This window comes from Rhodotorula paludigena (assembly GCF_050403205.1).
Source record: "Rhodotorula paludigena JCM10292 DNA, Rt_paludigena_JCM10292v1_ctg19, whole genome shotgun sequence".
NCBI classification, from domain to species: Eukaryota; Fungi; Basidiomycota; class Microbotryomycetes; order Sporidiobolales; family Sporidiobolaceae; genus Rhodotorula; species Rhodotorula paludigena.
The window spans coordinates 289,726-307,268 of record NW_027481439.1 but is presented as its reverse complement, the minus strand read 5'-3'; the positions used below and the strand labels follow the sequence as shown (position 1 = coordinate 307,268).

Sequence of the window (17,543 nt, the reverse complement as noted above, 5' to 3'; positions counted from 1 at the left end):
TTGGGGTAGTGGCAGCCTGCGAGGAGGCTTAGACTACAGACACTGTTCTTTTAAATTGCATCATAGTCGCATTCCCGGTCCAACTTGCCCGCTGGCCGCACGAGGAGAAAAAGATGAGACTCGCTCGGACAACTTGGACTTGTCCGTGCGAAGGCAAAGCCTCGACTTGAGCGCTTGTGCCGCCGCTCTCGCTGCCCGCCGGTCTTCCTTCGCTTGCGTGCAGACTCTGTTGAGCTCTAGCACCTGCTCGTCCCAGCCAGGACTCCCGCTGCACGATGGCTCCTTCGCGCTCGTCGGCCCCGCCTGCGGGTCACCCGAGCAAGCCGCCGCCGCACTCGTCGCGCACGCTCGTCAAGAACACGATCCTGACCGAAGCTGGGTCCGTTACTGCTCCCTTTCCGGGTAAGAAGACCCTGGCTGACGATTCGAGATCGGATGCACAGCCGCGCTCCCTGGTACTCGAAAGGTGCGCCTCACTCCCTGTTGCGACCGCTGAGCGCCTGTCTGACGCCGCTGAACTCTGCAGACGGCAAGCCCGCGCAGGCCTACATCATCGGTATCGGCGGTGGGAGCGCGAGCGGAAAGGTGCGCCTCCTCGTTCTCAAACTCGCCGCCTCGCGTGTCGCTGACCGTGTTGCTTCGCTGCATTTATCTCTCCCATGCGCACATACCGAACAGACGCGGGTCGCCGTTGAAGTGCTCAAGTCGCTCGGCGTCCCCTGGGTCCTCGTCGTCTCGCAGGACAATTTCTACAAGACGCTCAACGCCGAAGAGTCGAAGCAGGCGCGCGCCAACAACCACGACTTTGACTCGCCCGAGTCGTTCGACTACGACGTTCTCGTCAAGTGCATCGAGGACCTCAAGAGCTGCCGCGCGGCGCAGATCCCGAACTACTCGTTCGTTCACCATCAGCGGACGGACGAAACCACCTATCTGTCCGTCCTGCCCATGTGTTGCTATCCAAAAGATGCTGACCTTGCGTGTACCGCTGTGTCCCCGCGGACCTGCAGATACGGCGCCAATGTCATTATCGTCGAGGGCATCTTCGTCCTATGGGACAAGGCCCTGCGCGACCTCCTCGACCTGCGCATCTTCGTCCAGTGCGACTCGGACCTGATGCTCGCGCGACGCTTGCGACGGGACCTCGTCGAGCGTGGGCGCGACGCCGAAGGCGTCCTCGATCAGTACCTGCGGTTCGTCAAGCCGGCCTTCGACAACTTCATCCAGCCGACGAACCGCTTTGCCGACATCATTGTGCCGGGCGAGCGCAACGAGCGGTCGATCGACCTCATCGTGTCCCATGTCCAGCGGCAGCTTGCCGAGCGGCGCCGCGAGATCCGCGGCGAGCTGTTCAAGGAGACGATTCCGAGCGGGCTGTCGAGCGTGCCGGCGACGCCGTCGAGGGAGAAGAGCGAGGCCGAGGCGAGTGGCGGGCTCGAGAAGTTCAAGGAGGAGTGCGGCGCTCAGCGCCGTGCGGATCTTCCCGACACGGTGTATCTGCTCGGCGAGACACCGCAGATCCGGGTGCGCGTGCCCGTTCGGCCAATTCTGTGCGCTCTCGTCGCTAACTTGCATTGCTTCTAGGGGATTCATACCCGGCTGCGTGCGTCCGACACCGACCCAGACGACTTCATCTTCCTCGCGAACCGCCTCTCGACCCTTGTCATCGAGCACGCCCTCTCGCTCCTTCCTTACCGCGAGAACCCGATCGAGACGCGCGCCGGCATCCCCTACGTCGGCATGGCGCTCGACGTCCCGGTGGGACAGCTCTGCGGCGTGTCGATCCTGCGCTCGGGCGCCTCGCTCGAGAAGGGCCTCCGGCGCGTCGTGCAGGACGTGCCCGTCGGGAGCGTGCTCATCCAGAGCGACAAGACGACGGGCGAGCCACTCCTCTACCAGGTCGCGCTCCCGCAGTGCCTCACCGCCTCGGCCGAGAGCGCCGCGCAGAGCTATGTCCTCCTGCTCGACTCGCAGATCGGCACGGGCGCCGCGGCTCTCATGGCTGTGCGCATCCTGCTCGACCACGGCGTCAGGGAGGACCACATCATCGTCTCGACCATCCTCGTCTCGCGCGTCGGCGGCGTGTGGGCGCTCAAGCGGGCTTTCCGTACGTGCCGCCCGTCTGTCCGGCTCACAGACGCTCCTGCTCACTGTTTTGATGTGCAGCGGGCGTGCGGATCGTCAGCAGTGCCGCAGACGACGGTCTCGAGGAACGTTGGGAGACTGCACACAACGGCGAGAAGAAGAAGGTGCGTGCTGCATCACGCATGTCACGAGGGAGACAGCAGTATAGGCTGCGCAGCAGCGTCCGCTCTGTCTGTGTATTGGCCCATGCGAGGCGAGTGGCACGCTAGTCCGCGGCTGACACTTCGCTCTCAACCCGCAGATCTTCACCATTCTCCCAGGATTGGGATCATTCGGCGACCGTTACTTCCGTTCCTCTCACAGCGACTAGCTGCCCCTTCCACCTCCCATCTCTGCGCGCCTGTATTGCTCGTTCCGTATCTCTCCGCATCCCGCATCTCTCGCATTCCTCGATACCCGTCTTCATCTCCTGCATCGCATTCGATCCCTTCCTTCTCCTCTTGCGCGAGAACGCATACATTGTGCGGTACTGTACAATGCAGTGACAACATGAGGAGCTCCGGCACCCGCTGCTACCGCCCCTCGGGCTGCATTACCGCGTCCTCGCCGCCGTTCGCCTCCTCCGCTATGGGTGCGCCCATCTGCGCCTCGCCCACGCCGTGAGTGCCGTGTTCTGCGATCCAGTCCTCGGACGCCCAGACTGTCGGAGGAATGGTGAAGAACGGCGGGTGAGGGACGGAGAAGAAGGGTAGGTGCAGGCGTCGAGGTCAGCGCGGCTCGTTCTGGGCCAGCAAGCGCAGCTGAGATGAACAGCACGCACTCGGCTTGTTGCTCCCTGCCAGATTCGCGCCCTTCTGCGGCTTGGCCTTGTTGACCTTGAGCACCCGCCCGCGGTTCGACAGCCCCGGCAGCGTATTCCGGTGCATGTTGTCGACCGCGTCGAGCGCCGCAGCCGGGTCGGAGAAGGTGACGAACGCAAAGCCGCGGTGGCGCGCCTTGTCCTGCGGGTCGGACGGGAGCTGGAGGTCGAGGATGGGGCCGAAGGGGAGGAACGAGGCGTGGAGGGACGAGGCGGTCGTGTCGGCCGAGAAGCCTCCCACGTAGATCGTCGCCTGGAGCATTCGCAGCGCAGTACGAGCAATGCGCGACGCGAGTCGGGGACGACAGCGGATGCGGAGTGATGAGAAACGGCACGGTCAGCAAGAGCTTGCGGCGAGTGCGTGGAGGCTCGTGACGCACGTTCGCCTCTTTCGTGGCCATCCTGGCGGGTCTGCGGCGTCGCTGAGCGAGCGAGGTCAATGAGCGGACCGCAACCTTCACCCGGACGAGGTAGGCCTCCTCAAGTGAAGCACTTACGGCTCTCTAGGCTTTCCTGCTGTGTAAAAGGGACTCGGTGCTCTTCACAAGAAGGGCTGGGGCTCAGTTGTGACGAAGGAAGATGTTGCTGGCATGCAATTCACGTTCAAACCGCTTGTGCGACAGCGAGCACGGCAAAGGAGGCAACGGCTCGTATCTGACAATCGATTGCGGCCTTGCCAACAGTATCGAGAGCGGGAACACGATGTTGCGCGAGACATACAGGAACAAAGAAGACCATCGCAGCTTGACAACGCCAACCTACCCTTGGAAGTGCGACTGGTCAATCTCCTTCTCTCCCGCGAGCGCAATGTTGTACTCGAGCTCGAACTTGATCTCCTCGTCAAAGTCGCCGCCCTCGGGCAGCGGCGTCGTTGGCGGGACAAAGTCGACGATGAGCGAGTCTTTGACGGCAAAGACAGAGTCGTCCTCGAGGTACGGCGAGTCGCGTGAAAAGACCTGAGTGACGAGCGTCTTGTGTCCGGGCGCTTGCACGTAGAAGTGGATGTGCGCAGGGCGGTACTGCGTGAGAAGACGTGTCAGCCTTTCCGCGTGCAAGGGAGGCACTCTAACCGGACGTACCGGGTGGCGGTCCATGAGCGTGAGGAGCTTGCCGGCGGCAAAGTCGTACGGGATCGGGTAAGGTGTCGGCTTGAGGCAGATGCAGCTGTATCGACCCTGGTCGTCCGTCTCGAAGCGTGCGCGGCAGTGATATTCGGCCTTCTCAGGTGACTGGGAGTCGTAGAAACCGTCGGGAGCCTGTGCACATAATAGCACATGGCACGACAGGATTGGAGTCGGTGTGAGAGCTATCAGCATGGGCTTATGTGACGAGGGCGAGAAGAAGACGCACATCATGCCACACGTCCACGAGAGCGCCCTTCAGTGGCTTTCCGTCGCTGCCAGTAACAACGCCTTTGCCAGAAGAAGAGACGTGTCAGCGCGAGCGCTCGATTGAGATCTGCAGGACCATTGAAGCGGGGCGCCGAAGCGAGACACACCGTGCAAGTGGACAAAGGGTGCGCCCGGCTCCTTCATGCGGACCAGTGAGCTTCCGTTGGGCGACACAGGAACGCCCTGGCGGTAGAAGGGACCGAGAATCGCAGAAGCAGTAGTTTCCTTGCCCTTTTTTGCGTAACGAGCGTGTTCCATCCTGCGCCCAGAGGTGGCGAAAGGAGTTTAGCGTGGTCAGCTTCCGCCCGAAGCAGTGTCGACTCGTTGCGACGTACATGTCGACGAGACTCTCTACGCCGAGGACATCGGTGACGAGGACCATCTCGTTCCGCTTGTCGGACGAGACCTTGCCCGCCTCGATGAGGAGGTCGCAAGCTTGCAGCCACTCCTCGACCGTCATTTCCGCCTCGATGATCTGTCGTCGGAGCCGTATCCGAATCGAGTTCGCGGTAGCAAGGGTCGCGGCACATGATGGAGGGGAGGGAGCGAGGGGCGGAGGAATTAGCGACGAAGTCGACGGATGGTGTCACGAGTGAGCGAGCGCCATGCGGGACTCACGGCGGCATGTAGATGGCGGATGAGGATGGGGAAAGCCTGCTTGACGCGAGAGGACGCTCTGGAACCGATGGCAGCGACGACTGCATCGGTGTAGTCCTTGTAGTCGTCGACAGAGGGAGGCATTGCAAGAGCAGGGGAGGCGGAGCAGGAGAGAGCAGGAGCCAAGAGGGCAAGAAGGAGGCAAGAGCGACAAAGGACGCGCGAGGAAGCGAGTACGCTCGGGAGGTGGGGGAGGGAGGAGCGCCGGGCGCGGAAGCGACTTTGCGCGCGCCTCTGCGCTGGAGAATCCGGGGGCGGCCATTCGGCAGCACGGGAGGTGGACACCGCACTCGCGCACTGTCAAGTACGGACAATGGAAGCACAGCCCGAGCCTGGCCCCTCTGCAGAGCGGCCTCAGAAGCGGTGCGCCTCCCCGTTCTCCCAGCCGCGGCTGCACACAACGAGGACAAACAAGCTGACAACGGCCACAGACCGCGCACCTCGACTGCCTGCGGGGCCTGCCGCAAGCGTACGTCGCACGAGCATCCCCCCCTCTGCCTGTCGCCAGTCTCGCTGACTTCTGCGCCGCCCACTTCAACCCCCCCTCGCCGTGTTGATCGGGCCCGTGCACTCGCGCAGGGCGTGCCAAGTGCGACGGTGAGCACTGAGCGTGCGCTGATCAGTCTCGCACATTCGCTGACTCGGGCTGCGCGGAGCGACAGGCGCCAAGCCAGCTTGCGGAAGGTGCACCTCGCTGAACCTGACCTGCATTTTCGACTTCGACAACGACAAGCGTGCGTTCAGTCCAACTCCCGAGACGCACAGGTCACTGAGAACTTGTTGCTTCCGCAGGCAAACCCGTTCGTCCTTCGAGCAAACTACCTCGGCGCAACTCTTACTCACGTTTTGCGCTTGCAGGTCACGAAGGACGTCGTCACTGCGCTTGAACTGCGCATCCAAGCTCTCGAGCAGGAGCTCGCCGACGTCAAGGCGGAGAAGGCAAGCGTCCCAGCACCAGCGCCGCTGACCGAGGGTTCGTCGACGCCAAACCAGTCTGCGCCGTTCTCTGCTGGCCTTGCTCTCAACGCGCATGGCGAGCTCCGGTTCTGCGGTCCGACCTCGTCGTACCGCGCCATCCTCGCCGACGCCAACAACGAGAGCGCCGTCGAGGCAGCTCGCGCCTGGTCCCTCACTCGCGCACCTGTACCCAACGCTCCGCCGCTCGACCCGCACCTCCCGCGCAAGCCGCCCGTCCTCAGCACCGAGTTCTCCGGCAAGCTCATCCGGCTCGCCTTCGAGCATGCCTTCTCGCAATTCGGCCTCGTCGACGAGCGCGCCTTCCTCGCCGACCTGGCGACGTCGGCGACGCGCCGCACGCCAAACTACTCTCCGCTCCTCCTGCACCTCGTGCTCGGCTTTGGCGCGCGCTACCTCGACCCGAACGACCCCGAGTGGCCGCGCGAAATCTGCAGCGACGTGACGGACGTGGCGACGCGCGGCGAAGTCTTCATCGAGTGGGCGAGGAGTTCGGTCGACATCGAGTTCCGCCACCCCGACATCTCGACCGTGCGTGCACTCACGGTCCTGTCGGTTTACCTCGCCGGCCAGGCCCTCGATGGGCCGGCCATTATGTACGGCAGTCAAGGATTGCGCATGGCGGAAGACTGTACGCTGCTTCCGTTGATACCTTTGTCCCGCGACAGCAATACTGACGCATCAAGAAGCGCAGTCGGCCTCCACCTTGACACGCACCACCTGCAAATCGGCTCCGGCAGTATTCCCGAGACGCTCCGCATCACTCGCCGCAATGCCTTCTGGGCCGCGTTTCAAGTCGACTGCTTGAACAGCGTATACATTGGCCTGCGACCGCACTTCGAGGTCGGCGACATCGACAACGACCTCCCCGCCATCGACAGCTCGGTCGAGTACGACCATCCTGCTTGTGCGGCCTCACTTCCATTGCTACTAACCTTACCACGGATTGACGGAGGGTTGCGCCTGCAGACCGCTCTTCGTCGTTCAATGCCTCGTCCAAGCTCATGCGCATCCTCTCCAAGCTCCTCTCAACCGTCTACTCGCTCAAGCCCGGCGTCACGCTCGAGAGTCGCCGCGCCGCGCTCCCCGAGATCCACCTCGCGCTCGAGCGGTGGTACCACGAGCTGCCTAGTCCGCTGCGCGCGTCGACGCCGACGCCTGCAAAGGCGCCGCATTGCCATATCCTCGGTGCGCTTTCCCTCGACACTGTCCTGTGATATAGCTTTACTCAGTTCGACGACGTCCGCAGGTCTGAATGCGATGTACCATGCGACCGTGATTCTGCTGCATCGACCGTGAGTCAAGCTTGCCGGCATGCGAAGAAAACACCTGATCGTTTCGGACCTGCAGCTTCTTCCGCCGAGTCAATGAAGTCAATGCGATGTCTGTCTCAACGGAAAAGTGCCTCTCGAGTGCCAAGCACATCGTGCGTCGGGCTCTGTATGTTGCGAGGCCCCATGGCTGATTCCTTCCCTGCAGGTCCGGCTCGTGCGGCTACAGCGCGAGCGCTACGGACTCCGCTTCACTGCGCCCCTTTTCCAGCAGTGGGTTCCTATTACGTCTAGCGCTCTTCTCCATGGGCTGACCAAGTCGATCCGCAGCACCTGCTTCACGGCCGGCACGATTCTCGCCCTGTCCGCCAGCGAGTCCAACATTTCCGGCAACCCGCACCAGGACGCCGAGCGCAAGCAGCAAGCGCACGTCGACCTCAAAGCGCTCATCAGCGCGCTGCGCGAGATGGCCGTCACGTGGAAGACGGCGTCGACGAGCGCCAACGTGCTCGAGGCGTTCATGCAGCAGTGGAGCAGGGCCGCCGGCTGGCGCTCGACAGGCGCAGTCACGCCTGCTGTGCAGCGCGGAGCTGCGCATGGCCCGGAGCCGGACGCCGTTGCGCTCGCGCTCGCCGCAGTGCAGCACCAGCAGCACCAGCAGGACGGCGCCGCTGGTTCGCTCGAGGCACAGTTTCACGATGCCTCGATGCTCGAGGCGGGAGCGGCGGGAATGTCAACCCTACAGATGCCTCCAGGCACTGAAGCTGAGCCGGAGCAGGCCTGGCAGCTGTTCACGGCCGACTTGACGGCAACCTCGTTCCCGCACATCTTTCCCTCCTGGTGCGCTTTCGGCCTGTCCGATAACTTCGATCTGACTTTGACGCATGTGTTGCTGCACAGGGACCTCGCTGCAGGGCCAGGATCGTCGCTTGACGACTTCTTGTCACTGTGCGTCTTGTCAGAATCCCGCGGCTGGCACGCACCTAACGCTTGGCTTTCGACAGACTCGACCCGCAGCCGATTGACAACGCGGCGTCTTTCAGCATGGAGGGGTTCGGTGGAGCGACGGCCGCCATGTAGTTGTGAAGCATGCAGAACTTCACTCGCTCTCGATGGACGCAGCACGAGCAACGGAGATTATGCCAAGATCATCTATTTCCACACGAAAGGAAAGACCTAGAGCCAGAGAGATGGGGAAAAAGAAAGCCCTGAGAAGAGAAGGAGAGAACGGTTGCGAAGGCGTGGCCGGAAGAGCGAGGGGAACTGACGAAGAGGAAGGAGAGAGAACCCGAGAGAGTCTAAACAGCGCCCTTCTTGGCACAGACGAGAGGGTGCGGGAGGCGAGAGAACAAAAGAATGAGGAGAACCGAGGGCGCTCTAGAGGCCGCCGAAGACGTCGAGCTTGAGCGGGTGGCCGTCCTTGTCGAGGCTGAGCTCGACCCGCTGCCCGTGCCTCGGCGCCAGCACCCTCTTGACCGGGTTGGGGATCGACTGCTCGCCCGCCTGGATCGACACGTTCGAGAGGAACGCCTGGAGCCAGTCGAGCTTGGGGCCCGCGAGCGCCGCGAGCCACTCGCCCGTCGGCGGGAGGACGCCGTTGATTGCGTAGATGTGCTTCTTGCCACCATCGGCCAGCTCCTCGACGCTGTGCGCGATCGCGTGCTCGGCAGCGAAGGCGGTCGCGTCAACGGGCGCGGGCTGCGGCGCGAGGTAGTCGACCGAAGGGACGTTCGACTCGTCGCCGCCGTAGTAGTCGGCAAGCGTGCGCTTGATGAGCTCCTTCTCGATGTCGCCGAGCATGTCGGCGACGGGCGTCTGCGTCGACTTGCAGTGCTTAGCGGCGACGGGGCCCTGGAGGATGCACACGCGCTGCGGGTCCTGGTCGAAAACCGCCTCGATGTCCTCGGCCTGCCAGAGCGAGTCCTTCTTGAACCAGATCGAGAAGCTCGCGTCGAGAACCGGAATGAAGGGAACGGGCTTTTGCGGAAGGAGGAGTCAGCTTGCAATTCGACCAAATGCGAGAGAACCGGGAGACGAGACGCACCTTCTGACCCGGGCGCTGCGAGATGGCGAGGAAGTAGGCGACGTCGGACGAAGCGAGGATCTGGTCCTTGGCAGCCGGGAACGCCTCGAGGAACTTGGCGAGGAACGCCTGGGGCTCGTTGAGCTCCGAGTACGACTGGAGGACCGAGACCTTGACGTTCGAGTCGTTGACGTTCGAGAGGCGCTCCTCGACGCGGCGCAGCCAGTCGCCGGTGAGGTTGCGGAGCGACGGGTCGATCCAGCGCTTCTCGTGCGCGACGTACATGAGGCGGACGAGGCGCGCGTTGACCTCGGCGTACGTCATGTCGGCGAGATCGCAGGCGGTGCCGTCCGCCTTGGCCGGGAACCACGGCTTCTGGAAGTCGGCGTTGAGACGGTCGATCACGTATTTCTTGTTGTCGGCGAGCCATGCGACCTGCTTCTCCTTCGGGAGCGAGAAGACCTTCCTGCGAATGGGGAAAGCGGCAAGGTCAGCACGGCGTGCGAGGCGAGAATGAATAGCGATGAAGCGAGACGCACTTGTCAAACTCGGCCCAGAGCTTGACACCGCGAGTCGCGACCTTGTGGATCGGCTCGCCGAGCTCCGAGTTGACGGTGAGGATGCCGCCCGTCGGCTTGTCGTACGTGAGCTCCCACTGGCCGTCCTCGACGCCGGGCGCGTCGACGATGAGCTGCTTGACGCTCTCGCTCGTGTGCGCCTCCTTGGCGACCATGACCCATGACGCAAAGAGGAAGCCGTCGAACGGCATGCGCGCGAGGCCAAATTGCTTCTCGGACCACTCTCCCGTGAGGTACGGGTAGCAGCCCTCGGCGTCGCCGAACCCGGAGCCGGCAACGAGCTTGATGTTGGGGTGCTGGCGGATCGAGGCGTAGGTCGCGAGGATCGGCGCGTGGAAGTCCTCGCACGAGTGGTGACCGCCGGCGCGCCCACCGGTCCACTGCATGATGATGGGGAAGTCGGGGTTGGCGGCGGCGATGTTGACGACCTGGCGGATGCCGTCGACCGAGCCGGGCTTGAACGAGACGTGCTTGATGCCGGCCTCGCGCAGGCCGTCGATGATCTCCTTGGCCTTCTCGGTCGAGGGGATGCCGGCGGCGACACAGAGGCCCTCGACGGGCTCGCCCTCCTTCTTCATCTGCTGCCACAGCGGGTTCTGGAAGGTCCACTGGCGCTGGTTGATGTAGAGGCAGTTAAGCGTGATGCCGACGCCCGGCTTGTTGACGAGCTTCTGGATCTCGGCAACCTTGGCGCGCAGCGCCTTCTCGTTGTAGTGCCCGCCTCCGGCAAGCTCAATGTGGTAGCCCGCACGCAGGACGGCCGAGACGAAGCCGGCCTTGACGGTCGTCGGCGTCATACCGGCGACCATGAGAGGCGGCTTGGAGAGGAGGCGCGAGAAGGGCGTGTCGAGGTGGACGCGGCCGTCGCTCGTGCGCACGAGGCGCGGGCGGAAGCGCTCGTCCCACTTGGCCTCGGTCGGGACCGCGTTGCCCCACGCCTCCTTGCCCGCTCCGACGCCCGTGCCGCGGTTGCCGAGCATGATGGTGCGGATGCCGCGACCCTCCCAGTTGCGCACGCACAGGCTGCCGATGCCGCTCGCGCCGCCCGTGCCAAAGTCGAGCGCATGCGTCGCCGTCGCGGGGAAGTTGGTCGCCTTGGCCGCCCAGTAGATCGGCGAGGTGAAGATCTGCGTGAAGACCGACTCGAGGAGCGACGCAGCGCCGAGCTGGCGCATGTCGGACCCGTCCTCGGTGTTGTACACGGCAAACTGGAGCGACGCCGGCTGCCAGAACGAGCCGTCGCGCTCGGCGATCGCGCCAAGCGCCTTCTCGGTCGCGCCACGGAGGAGGTGCGAGTGGTAGGGGACGTTGATCGGGAGGAAGCGCATCGAGAAGACGGGGAGACGCTTCGAGTGCGGCGTCTTGGACTGGTCCTTGCCGGCGGGCGCGCGGTTCTTGCGCAGGCCATCAGCGAGACCGACGAGATCCTTCGGGTTGCCCGTGACGACAAACGCCTTGGGCCCGTTGAAGAGCGAGATCGAGACGGTCTCGTCGCGGCCCTCGTCCTTGACGTGCCCGTTGACCTCGGCAATCTTCTTCTCGAGCGACTTGAGCTCGAGACCGGTGACGGCAAGCATGGCGGTCGGGACGCCCTCGCCGTTCTCGACCGAGCTCGCCTGGAGCGCGGGAGAGATGGCGAGCGGCGGGAACGCGAGCGTGCCCTGGAGACCAATCTGGAACAGGACGGTCAAGCCGCGAAGCGCCTGCTCGTAGAACGGCTCCCACGCGTCGCTGCCGTCGTCCTTCGCGGGAGGGTAATCGCGCGCGATGACGAGCGCCGAGACAACGCCCTGCGAGTGACCCGTCGCACCGGCGAACTTGGCGCCGAGCTCGGCGGGACCGAGCGACGAGCCCTTGCCGTAGACGATGTACTGCGCGAGCTGAGTGAGGCCGATGAGAGGGAGGGAGACAGCGCAGGTGGCAAGGTAGGGGACTTCGGGACGGGTCGAAGGGTTCTGGAGCCAGGAGAGAGCGTCGAGGGAGTGGTCGTAGAGGAGGGTCGACGACTCGGCCGCGGCAAGGGCGACGAGGCGCTCGGACGCGCGGGCGAGGAAAGTCGAAAGGAGAGGAGAGTACAGGTCGTACAGCGACTGTGGACGGGCGAACGAGGCGGTGTCAGCACGTCAACGCGCCGGTAGAAAATCCGCGTTAGGCGCACCTGAAGCTCGTCAAAGTAGACCTCGTTCATGCCCTGGCCGCCAAAGAGCGCGTACGTCTCGGCTTGGCCGGTCGCGGCCTTGCGAAGGAGGTCGCTGAGGGACTGCTTGGGGAGGACCTTTGCGAGGCCCTGGAACTCCAGCTTGGACTTGGCGAGGAAGAAGGACGAGATGACGAGCGAGCGGACGGGGGCAGGGAGCGAGGCGCCGAGCGAGTGGACGTCGGTGCCCTGGAGGTACGAGGAGGAGAAGTAGTTGTACGCGGCGAGGAGGACGGCGGCGGTCGCGGGGGAGGTCGCGGTCGCCGGGAAGGGCAGGAGGGACGCAACGTGCGCAAGGAAGTAGGCGGCGAGCACGAGCTGCTTCTCGGACCCAACGCCCGACTCGTCCTGCTCGTCGTCGACCTCGGCCGCCTCGAACCCGACGAGGTTGCCCTCCTTCTCCTCGGCGTGGAGCCAGTCCTGGAAGGTGTCGCGGGCGACCTCGGCGGCGATCCACTCCTGGGGCGTCGAGGGGACGTGGAGCGAGACGCGGGTCTGGGTCGCCGGGTGGAGGAGGACGAGCGGGCGGGTGGTGGCCGTGTGGACGGGCGTCGAGGCCCCCGTGCCGGTGCGCGTCGCGCGTCCGTTCATCGTGGCGGAGAGCGGCGGGGAGGCGGGAGCGAGCTTCGGGACGAGCTGGAGGTGGGGACGGGGACCCAGCGGTGTCAGCACGCGGTCGTGCGAGCTCAGCCAGGTGCAGGCAGCCTCTTGCGGGCTCTGCGGGGGCGTGGCGCTGCTCTGGCCGGGCTCGTGCGGGATGGCGGGAGCGCGAGGTTGAGCCAGCGGAACCCGAGCACGTCCGCCCCAACCTGCGACTGCGCTCGTTTGGCCTGCCGAGCTGCCCAGGGGGTTGCCAGAGCTCGAGCACTCTGGCTGTGCGGTTCGCAGGCAGAAGGAGGCGGCGAGAGCGGGCGAGCGGAAAGGATGGGGAAGGAGCGAACAGGCGACTCACGAGACGGCGAGCGAGCGTCGCAGCGAGGAGGGACTTGGGCGGGGCGAGCGGACTCGAGAGGAGGGGAGGGGACGGAGCAACGGAGAGGAAGAACCAAGGCGGCGAGGGCAAGGCGGAGAGCAGGCAGAGAGGGGCGTCCCGACGAGCACCAACTCAACCCCTCCGCCTCCGCGCTCTCCGCCTATGTCCGCTAAGCTGTACTGACACTGGGCGGGCTAGCTTCATCTGTACACTCTTTCGCACAACCTACCCTCGCAAGAACGGACAACATCCCTTTTTCTGACGATCGCGACTTCGGATCATCCGGTTGGGCTGGGTCAGGGGCAAGCACTCAGTTCGACTCGATTGCAAAGCAAGCTCAGCACGCCTAGTACACGTGAGGAATGATGCTGTGCGACGGCAGGGACAAGGGTCAGCGCAACGCAAACTGGGGGAAAGACACGCGGCACGTGCGGAGAGAGCTGCGCGGGCGAATCGGAACGCACCGCGACGGGACGAGGCGCTTGTACTTGTCCCAATCCTTGCCGTACCTGCGTTGGGGAGTGCCATTTCGCACAGTCAGCACTCGAGAACGACGGAGAAACAGTCCGGGCTTCGCGTGTCCGAGGTGAGCGGACGCCGACGTGGAAGACCCAACGCCGCTTGTCCGAAGCGAAAGCGAAGCCCCGAAGTCCGAAAGTCGGCGGGATGCGACACTCACTTCTGTGCGCACGCCTCGTCGTCGCGCGTCTGGCGGTGCACGAGCAGGATCGCAAAGTAGATGACGTAGAAGTAGGGGAGCGGGCTCTGGAAGCCGGTCGGGAGGCACCATGCCCAAGCCATGATCCAGTCGCCCATGCTGCGTGGGTAAAGCAAAGCGAGTCAGCAAGGCGTATAGACTCGGGCGCTGTGAAGCGGACGCACTAGTTCGGGTGGCGGGAGCGACCCCACCAGCCCGACGTGAGGAGCCGGGTGCCGCGCTCCGTCTGGAACGATGTGAGGTCTAGTCGATCACTGAAGTCAGCAAGGATGGTTGCCAGCGTGCAGCAGAAATCAGGTGTGGCGGGAGACTAGCTCACTCTTCGGGTTGCGTCCGAGCCGGAACTCGTTCTTCTCGTTGTTGCTCGTGCGGAAAATGTAGTACCCGAGGAACTGGACCGCGAGCACGCCTGCGCAACCCGAGACGCCGAGGTCGAGCGGGTGTAGCGCGAGGAAGTAGGCCGTGTACGAGTAGGTGTAGGGCACCCACAGGAGGTCGCCCACGCTCAGCATGAAGCCGAAGCCGTCGGTCGTGATGTCCTGCAGGAGCGGGATTAGCGCCGTGTCGAGTTACAGAAGTAGTTGACGCACCATGGTGGTAAGGATGTTGGACTGGGAGGCGCGATCGGTCAGCGCCGTTCCAGCATCGAGAGAGGACACCACGCACCTCGTTGAACTCGGCGTCAAAGACATACCACGCGTGGAACGCCACCGTGAGAATCATGCTGTCGGTGACGCGGCCGATGCGCTCGTACTGCCACGCGACAAAGGCGAGGTCGAAGACGACCCAGAGGATGAGACCGGGTCGCATCTCGTTGAACGCCTTGATGTCAAAGCTGCCAATGCGGGGATTGAGCACGCGGCCGATGAACCACTGCAGCATCGCAAGCGTGAGCACGTGGAGGTACTGGAGCGACAGAGCAACGCACATCGTAGAGTCGGTTGCCCGTGTTTCCGCCCAACGCCAGCATCGGAGGCTCGAACGCCTTGGGGAACAGCTCAGGAACGATGCTCTGGCCGTACACGAAGAAGGCCTGCAGGGCCACACTGTCAGACAAGCGCTTCAAACGAGTCACTGCGGACTCACGAGGGCAAAGCTGAACAGGGTCGTCGCCGTGACGAGCTGGGCCCAATGATGCGGGATGTAGAGGAGCGCATCAATGCCGTACACCGCCGTCCAGCCTGCGATGGCGGCCATAGTAACGACGAGAGTCGCGAAAGCTGCATTTGACGGCGTCAGCCGTGAGGGAAGCCCTGAAATGAGAGGCGAAGCGCACCATTCATCTTGTACGTGAGCCTCTGACCGTTGCGCAGCTCGACGCCCTTCTCCTCCTTCCCTGGCAGAGCCAGTGCGCACACGACGCACCACGCGTACCACGCGAGGTAGACGATCATGGCCTCTGCGCTCCACAGGCTCTTCCACCACGCCGGGTCCTCCATCGCGCGCCAGCCTGCGCGGTGGTACTCGAGGAAGTTTCCGAGCGAGAAACCGTTCTCTGCAGCAAAAGGAAGCCCTGGAAAGGGAGTCGCAAAGTTAGACGTCAGACTTGATGCAGGTGGGGATAGAGAGAATGGAGGTGCTGGCGCACAGTAGGAGAAGAACGGGACGGCGAGGGTGACGCCGAGTGCGCCCAGTGGCCCGCCAAACTCGTAGTGCGCCGACTTGGGCGCCGGATTGTACGCGGGAGCAGCCTTGGACGGCATCGTTCGATGAGCGAAGGCAACGGGACGGCGGCGAGATCGGCGGCGGACGCAGGGGCTTGGGCGCGTTGTGAGCGTGCAAAGGGAGCGAAAGAGACTGCACAGCTCCTGGCAGGATCAGGCGAGCGCGGTGGGCCGATGTCAGCGTCTGATCCGAGGAAGTCGCGACGAGCGCAAGCGACGCAGATGTCAATCGGCCCACTCTCGTTCATACAGACGGCACAGCGCGTGCGAGAAAGGTTGCGAGTGGTATGGCACAGCGTAAAAAGGTATCGACAACACGGCACGAAAAAGCGTCTCCTCCTCCTCGTCATCGCGAACGACCGTTCAGACCACGTCGAGCTCCTACTTCTTGGCCTTCTTGCGCTTCGGCTTCTCGTCCTCGTCGTCCGAAACCGGGTCGAAGCCGTCCGCGCCACCCGCCGCCGTCTCCTCCTCGAGCGTGCGGTCCTTCTTCGGCGCCTTGGCTTTCGACGTCGCCTCTTGCGCGGCGCTGATCTCCTCGGCCGTCATGAAGGTTGTGCGGCCGTACAGCGACGATTTGATGCCGCTCGGGTGCTTCGAGTCGATGCCGGCGATCGTGTTGGCGTCGCACTGTGAGAGGCAAGGGTGAGCACCACTTGAAGCGTGATGCTAGAAGGAAGGCTGCCGCTGGGTCAGCTCGTGCAGGGTACACGCACCTTATAGGCGGACGAGATGAGGTTGAGATCCTTGACGAGCGTCTTGAACGCCTTGCCGACGCCGTCCTTGTCCCACGAGTCGCGGCAGTAGACGCAAATGACGAACGACTTGCCGCCGTCGCCCGGCCTGCTCGATACCTTGGCGGTTTTGACGACGCCCGTTTTGGCGAGCGCGCCGTCCTCCTCGGCGAGGGCGTGGACAATCTGTCTCCACGAAATGTCTACGTACTCGGGAGACGGGTAGAACAGCCATTTCCCAGACAGGATGCCGTGCTTCTGCGCGAGCTGCTTGACGCCGTCGTTGAACTCGGCGTACGCGTCCTCGCGCAAGTCCTTCTGCGAGCGGATGCCCTTGGCCTTGTTCGCCCGCGACGGCGCCGTGGCTTTGATGTGGGCGCAGTCGGCCGTGAGCTTGTCGACGAGGGGCGCGACGGCCTTTTCAAACTTGGTGCGGTTCGGCTCGTCGTCGTCGAGGTCCTCGGCCGGCTTGGCGGTGCCGCCTTCCTCCTTCACGTCGTCGTCGAGGTCCTCGGCCGGCTTGGCGGTGCCACCTTCCTCCTTCATGTGGCACCAGTACCACCCTCCGAGACTGACCATCTCGTTCTCCTTCGAGGGCGGATACTTGCTAAGGAAGTCGTCGACCTCCTGCTTGGTCGACGGACCGACGAGCTGCGCGCACGCGAGTAGAGGATCAGCTCGTCCTCCGGAGGTGGGGCGGCGGATCTGAGGCGTACGACAGCTGTGAGCGGAACGAGGACGGGTCAGCCTGGCTCGGCGCAGCTTGCCACGGTTTATGTGTACCTTCTCCGCTCATCTTGTCGCCTCTTGCGCGGTGCGAGGGAATGGGGAGAGCCAGAGTCTCAACGACGAGGATCGCCTCCGACCGCTGACCTCGTTCCCGCCTTTTCCGGGTCGAATACGGTGTGCAGCTCGAGCTTGTGCTTGCAGGACCTGGCGCAGGCTATAGACGCACAACGAAAAGCGACTTCGACGTCTTCGAATGTCATCACTTGCTTCTCAACTTTCCGATGGCGCTCCCTCCTGTCCCGAGCTCGAGGCGGCAGAGGTGGCGCCATGCAGGCGTGCCATCAGCGCTGCTCGCTCCGGCGAGCATGGCTACACTGGTGAACACTGCGCGCAGACTTGTTCCTGACCTCCTCGTCGAGGAGACACCGCTCGAAGTACTCCTGCGCGTCTGCCCCGCGCTGCTTGACATCCTGCAGATTGACATTATGCATGGGCTCGTTGGGACGCACGACGCGTCGCCGTCGTTTGCACGCGAAGGCTGGGCTCGCGATCAGGGCCCGAACATGGAAATCCTGCTCTCGGAACCTCGATTGGACGCGTCTGCGGCGATCATGCCGGGGCGGTCGTTCCCAGGCTGCTTGTTGCTTCGCCATACTCACGCGCAAAGGCCTCTGCACGCTGCACGCTGC

At 63.9% G+C, this 17,543-nt stretch overlaps 7 protein-coding genes across 7 annotated transcripts; 2 read left to right on the top strand and 5 right to left on the bottom strand.

Moving 5' to 3' along the window:
- Window positions 1-275: 275 nt before the first annotated feature.
- On the top strand, window positions 276-2,455 carry JCM10292_004268 (uridine kinase family protein; the record flags this gene model as incomplete). Its single annotated transcript, XM_076648928.1, has 8 exons — window positions 276-379; window positions 444-466; window positions 527-585; window positions 679-935; window positions 1,011-1,524; window positions 1,585-2,107; window positions 2,167-2,249; window positions 2,387-2,455. The coding sequence occupies 8 exons, from the start codon at window positions 276-278 to the stop codon at window positions 2,453-2,455; spliced, it is 1,632 nt and encodes a 543-aa protein (XP_076505633.1).
- A 202-nt stretch (window positions 2,456-2,657) lies between these two features.
- JCM10292_004267 (uncharacterized protein) lies at window positions 2,658-3,345 on the bottom strand (the record flags this gene model as incomplete). The annotated part of the gene is made up of 3 exons (XM_076648927.1): window positions 2,658-2,785; window positions 2,906-3,197; window positions 3,325-3,345. The coding sequence occupies 3 exons, from the start codon at window positions 3,343-3,345 to the stop codon at window positions 2,658-2,660; spliced, it is 441 nt and encodes a 146-aa protein (XP_076505632.1).
- Window positions 3,346-3,702: 357 nt separating this feature from the next.
- JCM10292_004266 (uncharacterized protein) lies at window positions 3,703-5,076 on the bottom strand (the record flags this gene model as incomplete). Its single annotated transcript, XM_076648926.1, has 6 exons — window positions 3,703-3,963; window positions 4,024-4,200; window positions 4,295-4,356; window positions 4,443-4,594; window positions 4,671-4,810; window positions 4,954-5,076. 6 exons carry the CDS (start codon window positions 5,074-5,076, stop codon window positions 3,703-3,705), a joined length of 915 nt encoding a protein of 304 aa, XP_076505631.1.
- Window positions 5,077-5,305: 229 nt separating this feature from the next.
- Window positions 5,306-8,318, top strand: JCM10292_004265 (Zn(II)2Cys6 transcription factor; the record flags this gene model as incomplete). Its single annotated transcript, XM_076648925.1, has 14 exons — window positions 5,306-5,355; window positions 5,424-5,461; window positions 5,572-5,589; window positions 5,655-5,726; window positions 5,785-5,792; window positions 5,851-6,598; window positions 6,662-6,874; window positions 6,937-7,155; window positions 7,217-7,262; window positions 7,318-7,393; window positions 7,447-7,511; window positions 7,569-8,078; window positions 8,139-8,186; window positions 8,243-8,318. 14 exons carry the CDS (start codon window positions 5,306-5,308, stop codon window positions 8,316-8,318), a joined length of 2,187 nt encoding a protein of 728 aa, XP_076505630.1.
- A 297-nt stretch (window positions 8,319-8,615) lies between these two features.
- On the bottom strand, window positions 8,616-12,627 carry FAS1 (tetrafunctional fatty acid synthase subunit FAS1; the record flags this gene model as incomplete). The annotated part of the gene is made up of 4 exons (XM_076648924.1): window positions 8,616-9,215; window positions 9,283-9,727; window positions 9,801-11,929; window positions 11,998-12,627. 4 exons carry the CDS (start codon window positions 12,625-12,627, stop codon window positions 8,616-8,618), a joined length of 3,804 nt encoding a protein of 1,267 aa, XP_076505629.1.
- Window positions 12,628-13,355: 728 nt separating this feature from the next.
- ERG24 (delta(14)-sterol reductase) lies at window positions 13,356-15,430 on the bottom strand (the record flags this gene model as incomplete). Its single annotated transcript, XM_076648923.1, has 11 exons — window positions 13,356-13,377; window positions 13,474-13,518; window positions 13,689-13,826; window positions 13,892-13,970; window positions 14,047-14,266; window positions 14,318-14,338; window positions 14,394-14,600; window positions 14,656-14,760; window positions 14,814-14,947; window positions 15,004-15,240; window positions 15,316-15,430. 11 exons carry the CDS (start codon window positions 15,428-15,430, stop codon window positions 13,356-13,358), a joined length of 1,323 nt encoding a protein of 440 aa, XP_076505628.1.
- Window positions 15,431-15,772: 342 nt separating this feature from the next.
- JCM10292_004262 (uncharacterized protein) lies at window positions 15,773-17,345 on the bottom strand (the record flags this gene model as incomplete). Its single annotated transcript, XM_076648922.1, has 3 exons — window positions 15,773-16,021; window positions 16,108-16,846; window positions 17,281-17,345. The coding sequence occupies 3 exons, from the start codon at window positions 17,343-17,345 to the stop codon at window positions 15,773-15,775; spliced, it is 1,053 nt and encodes a 350-aa protein (XP_076505627.1).
- Between the last annotated feature and the right edge of the window lie 198 nt (window positions 17,346-17,543).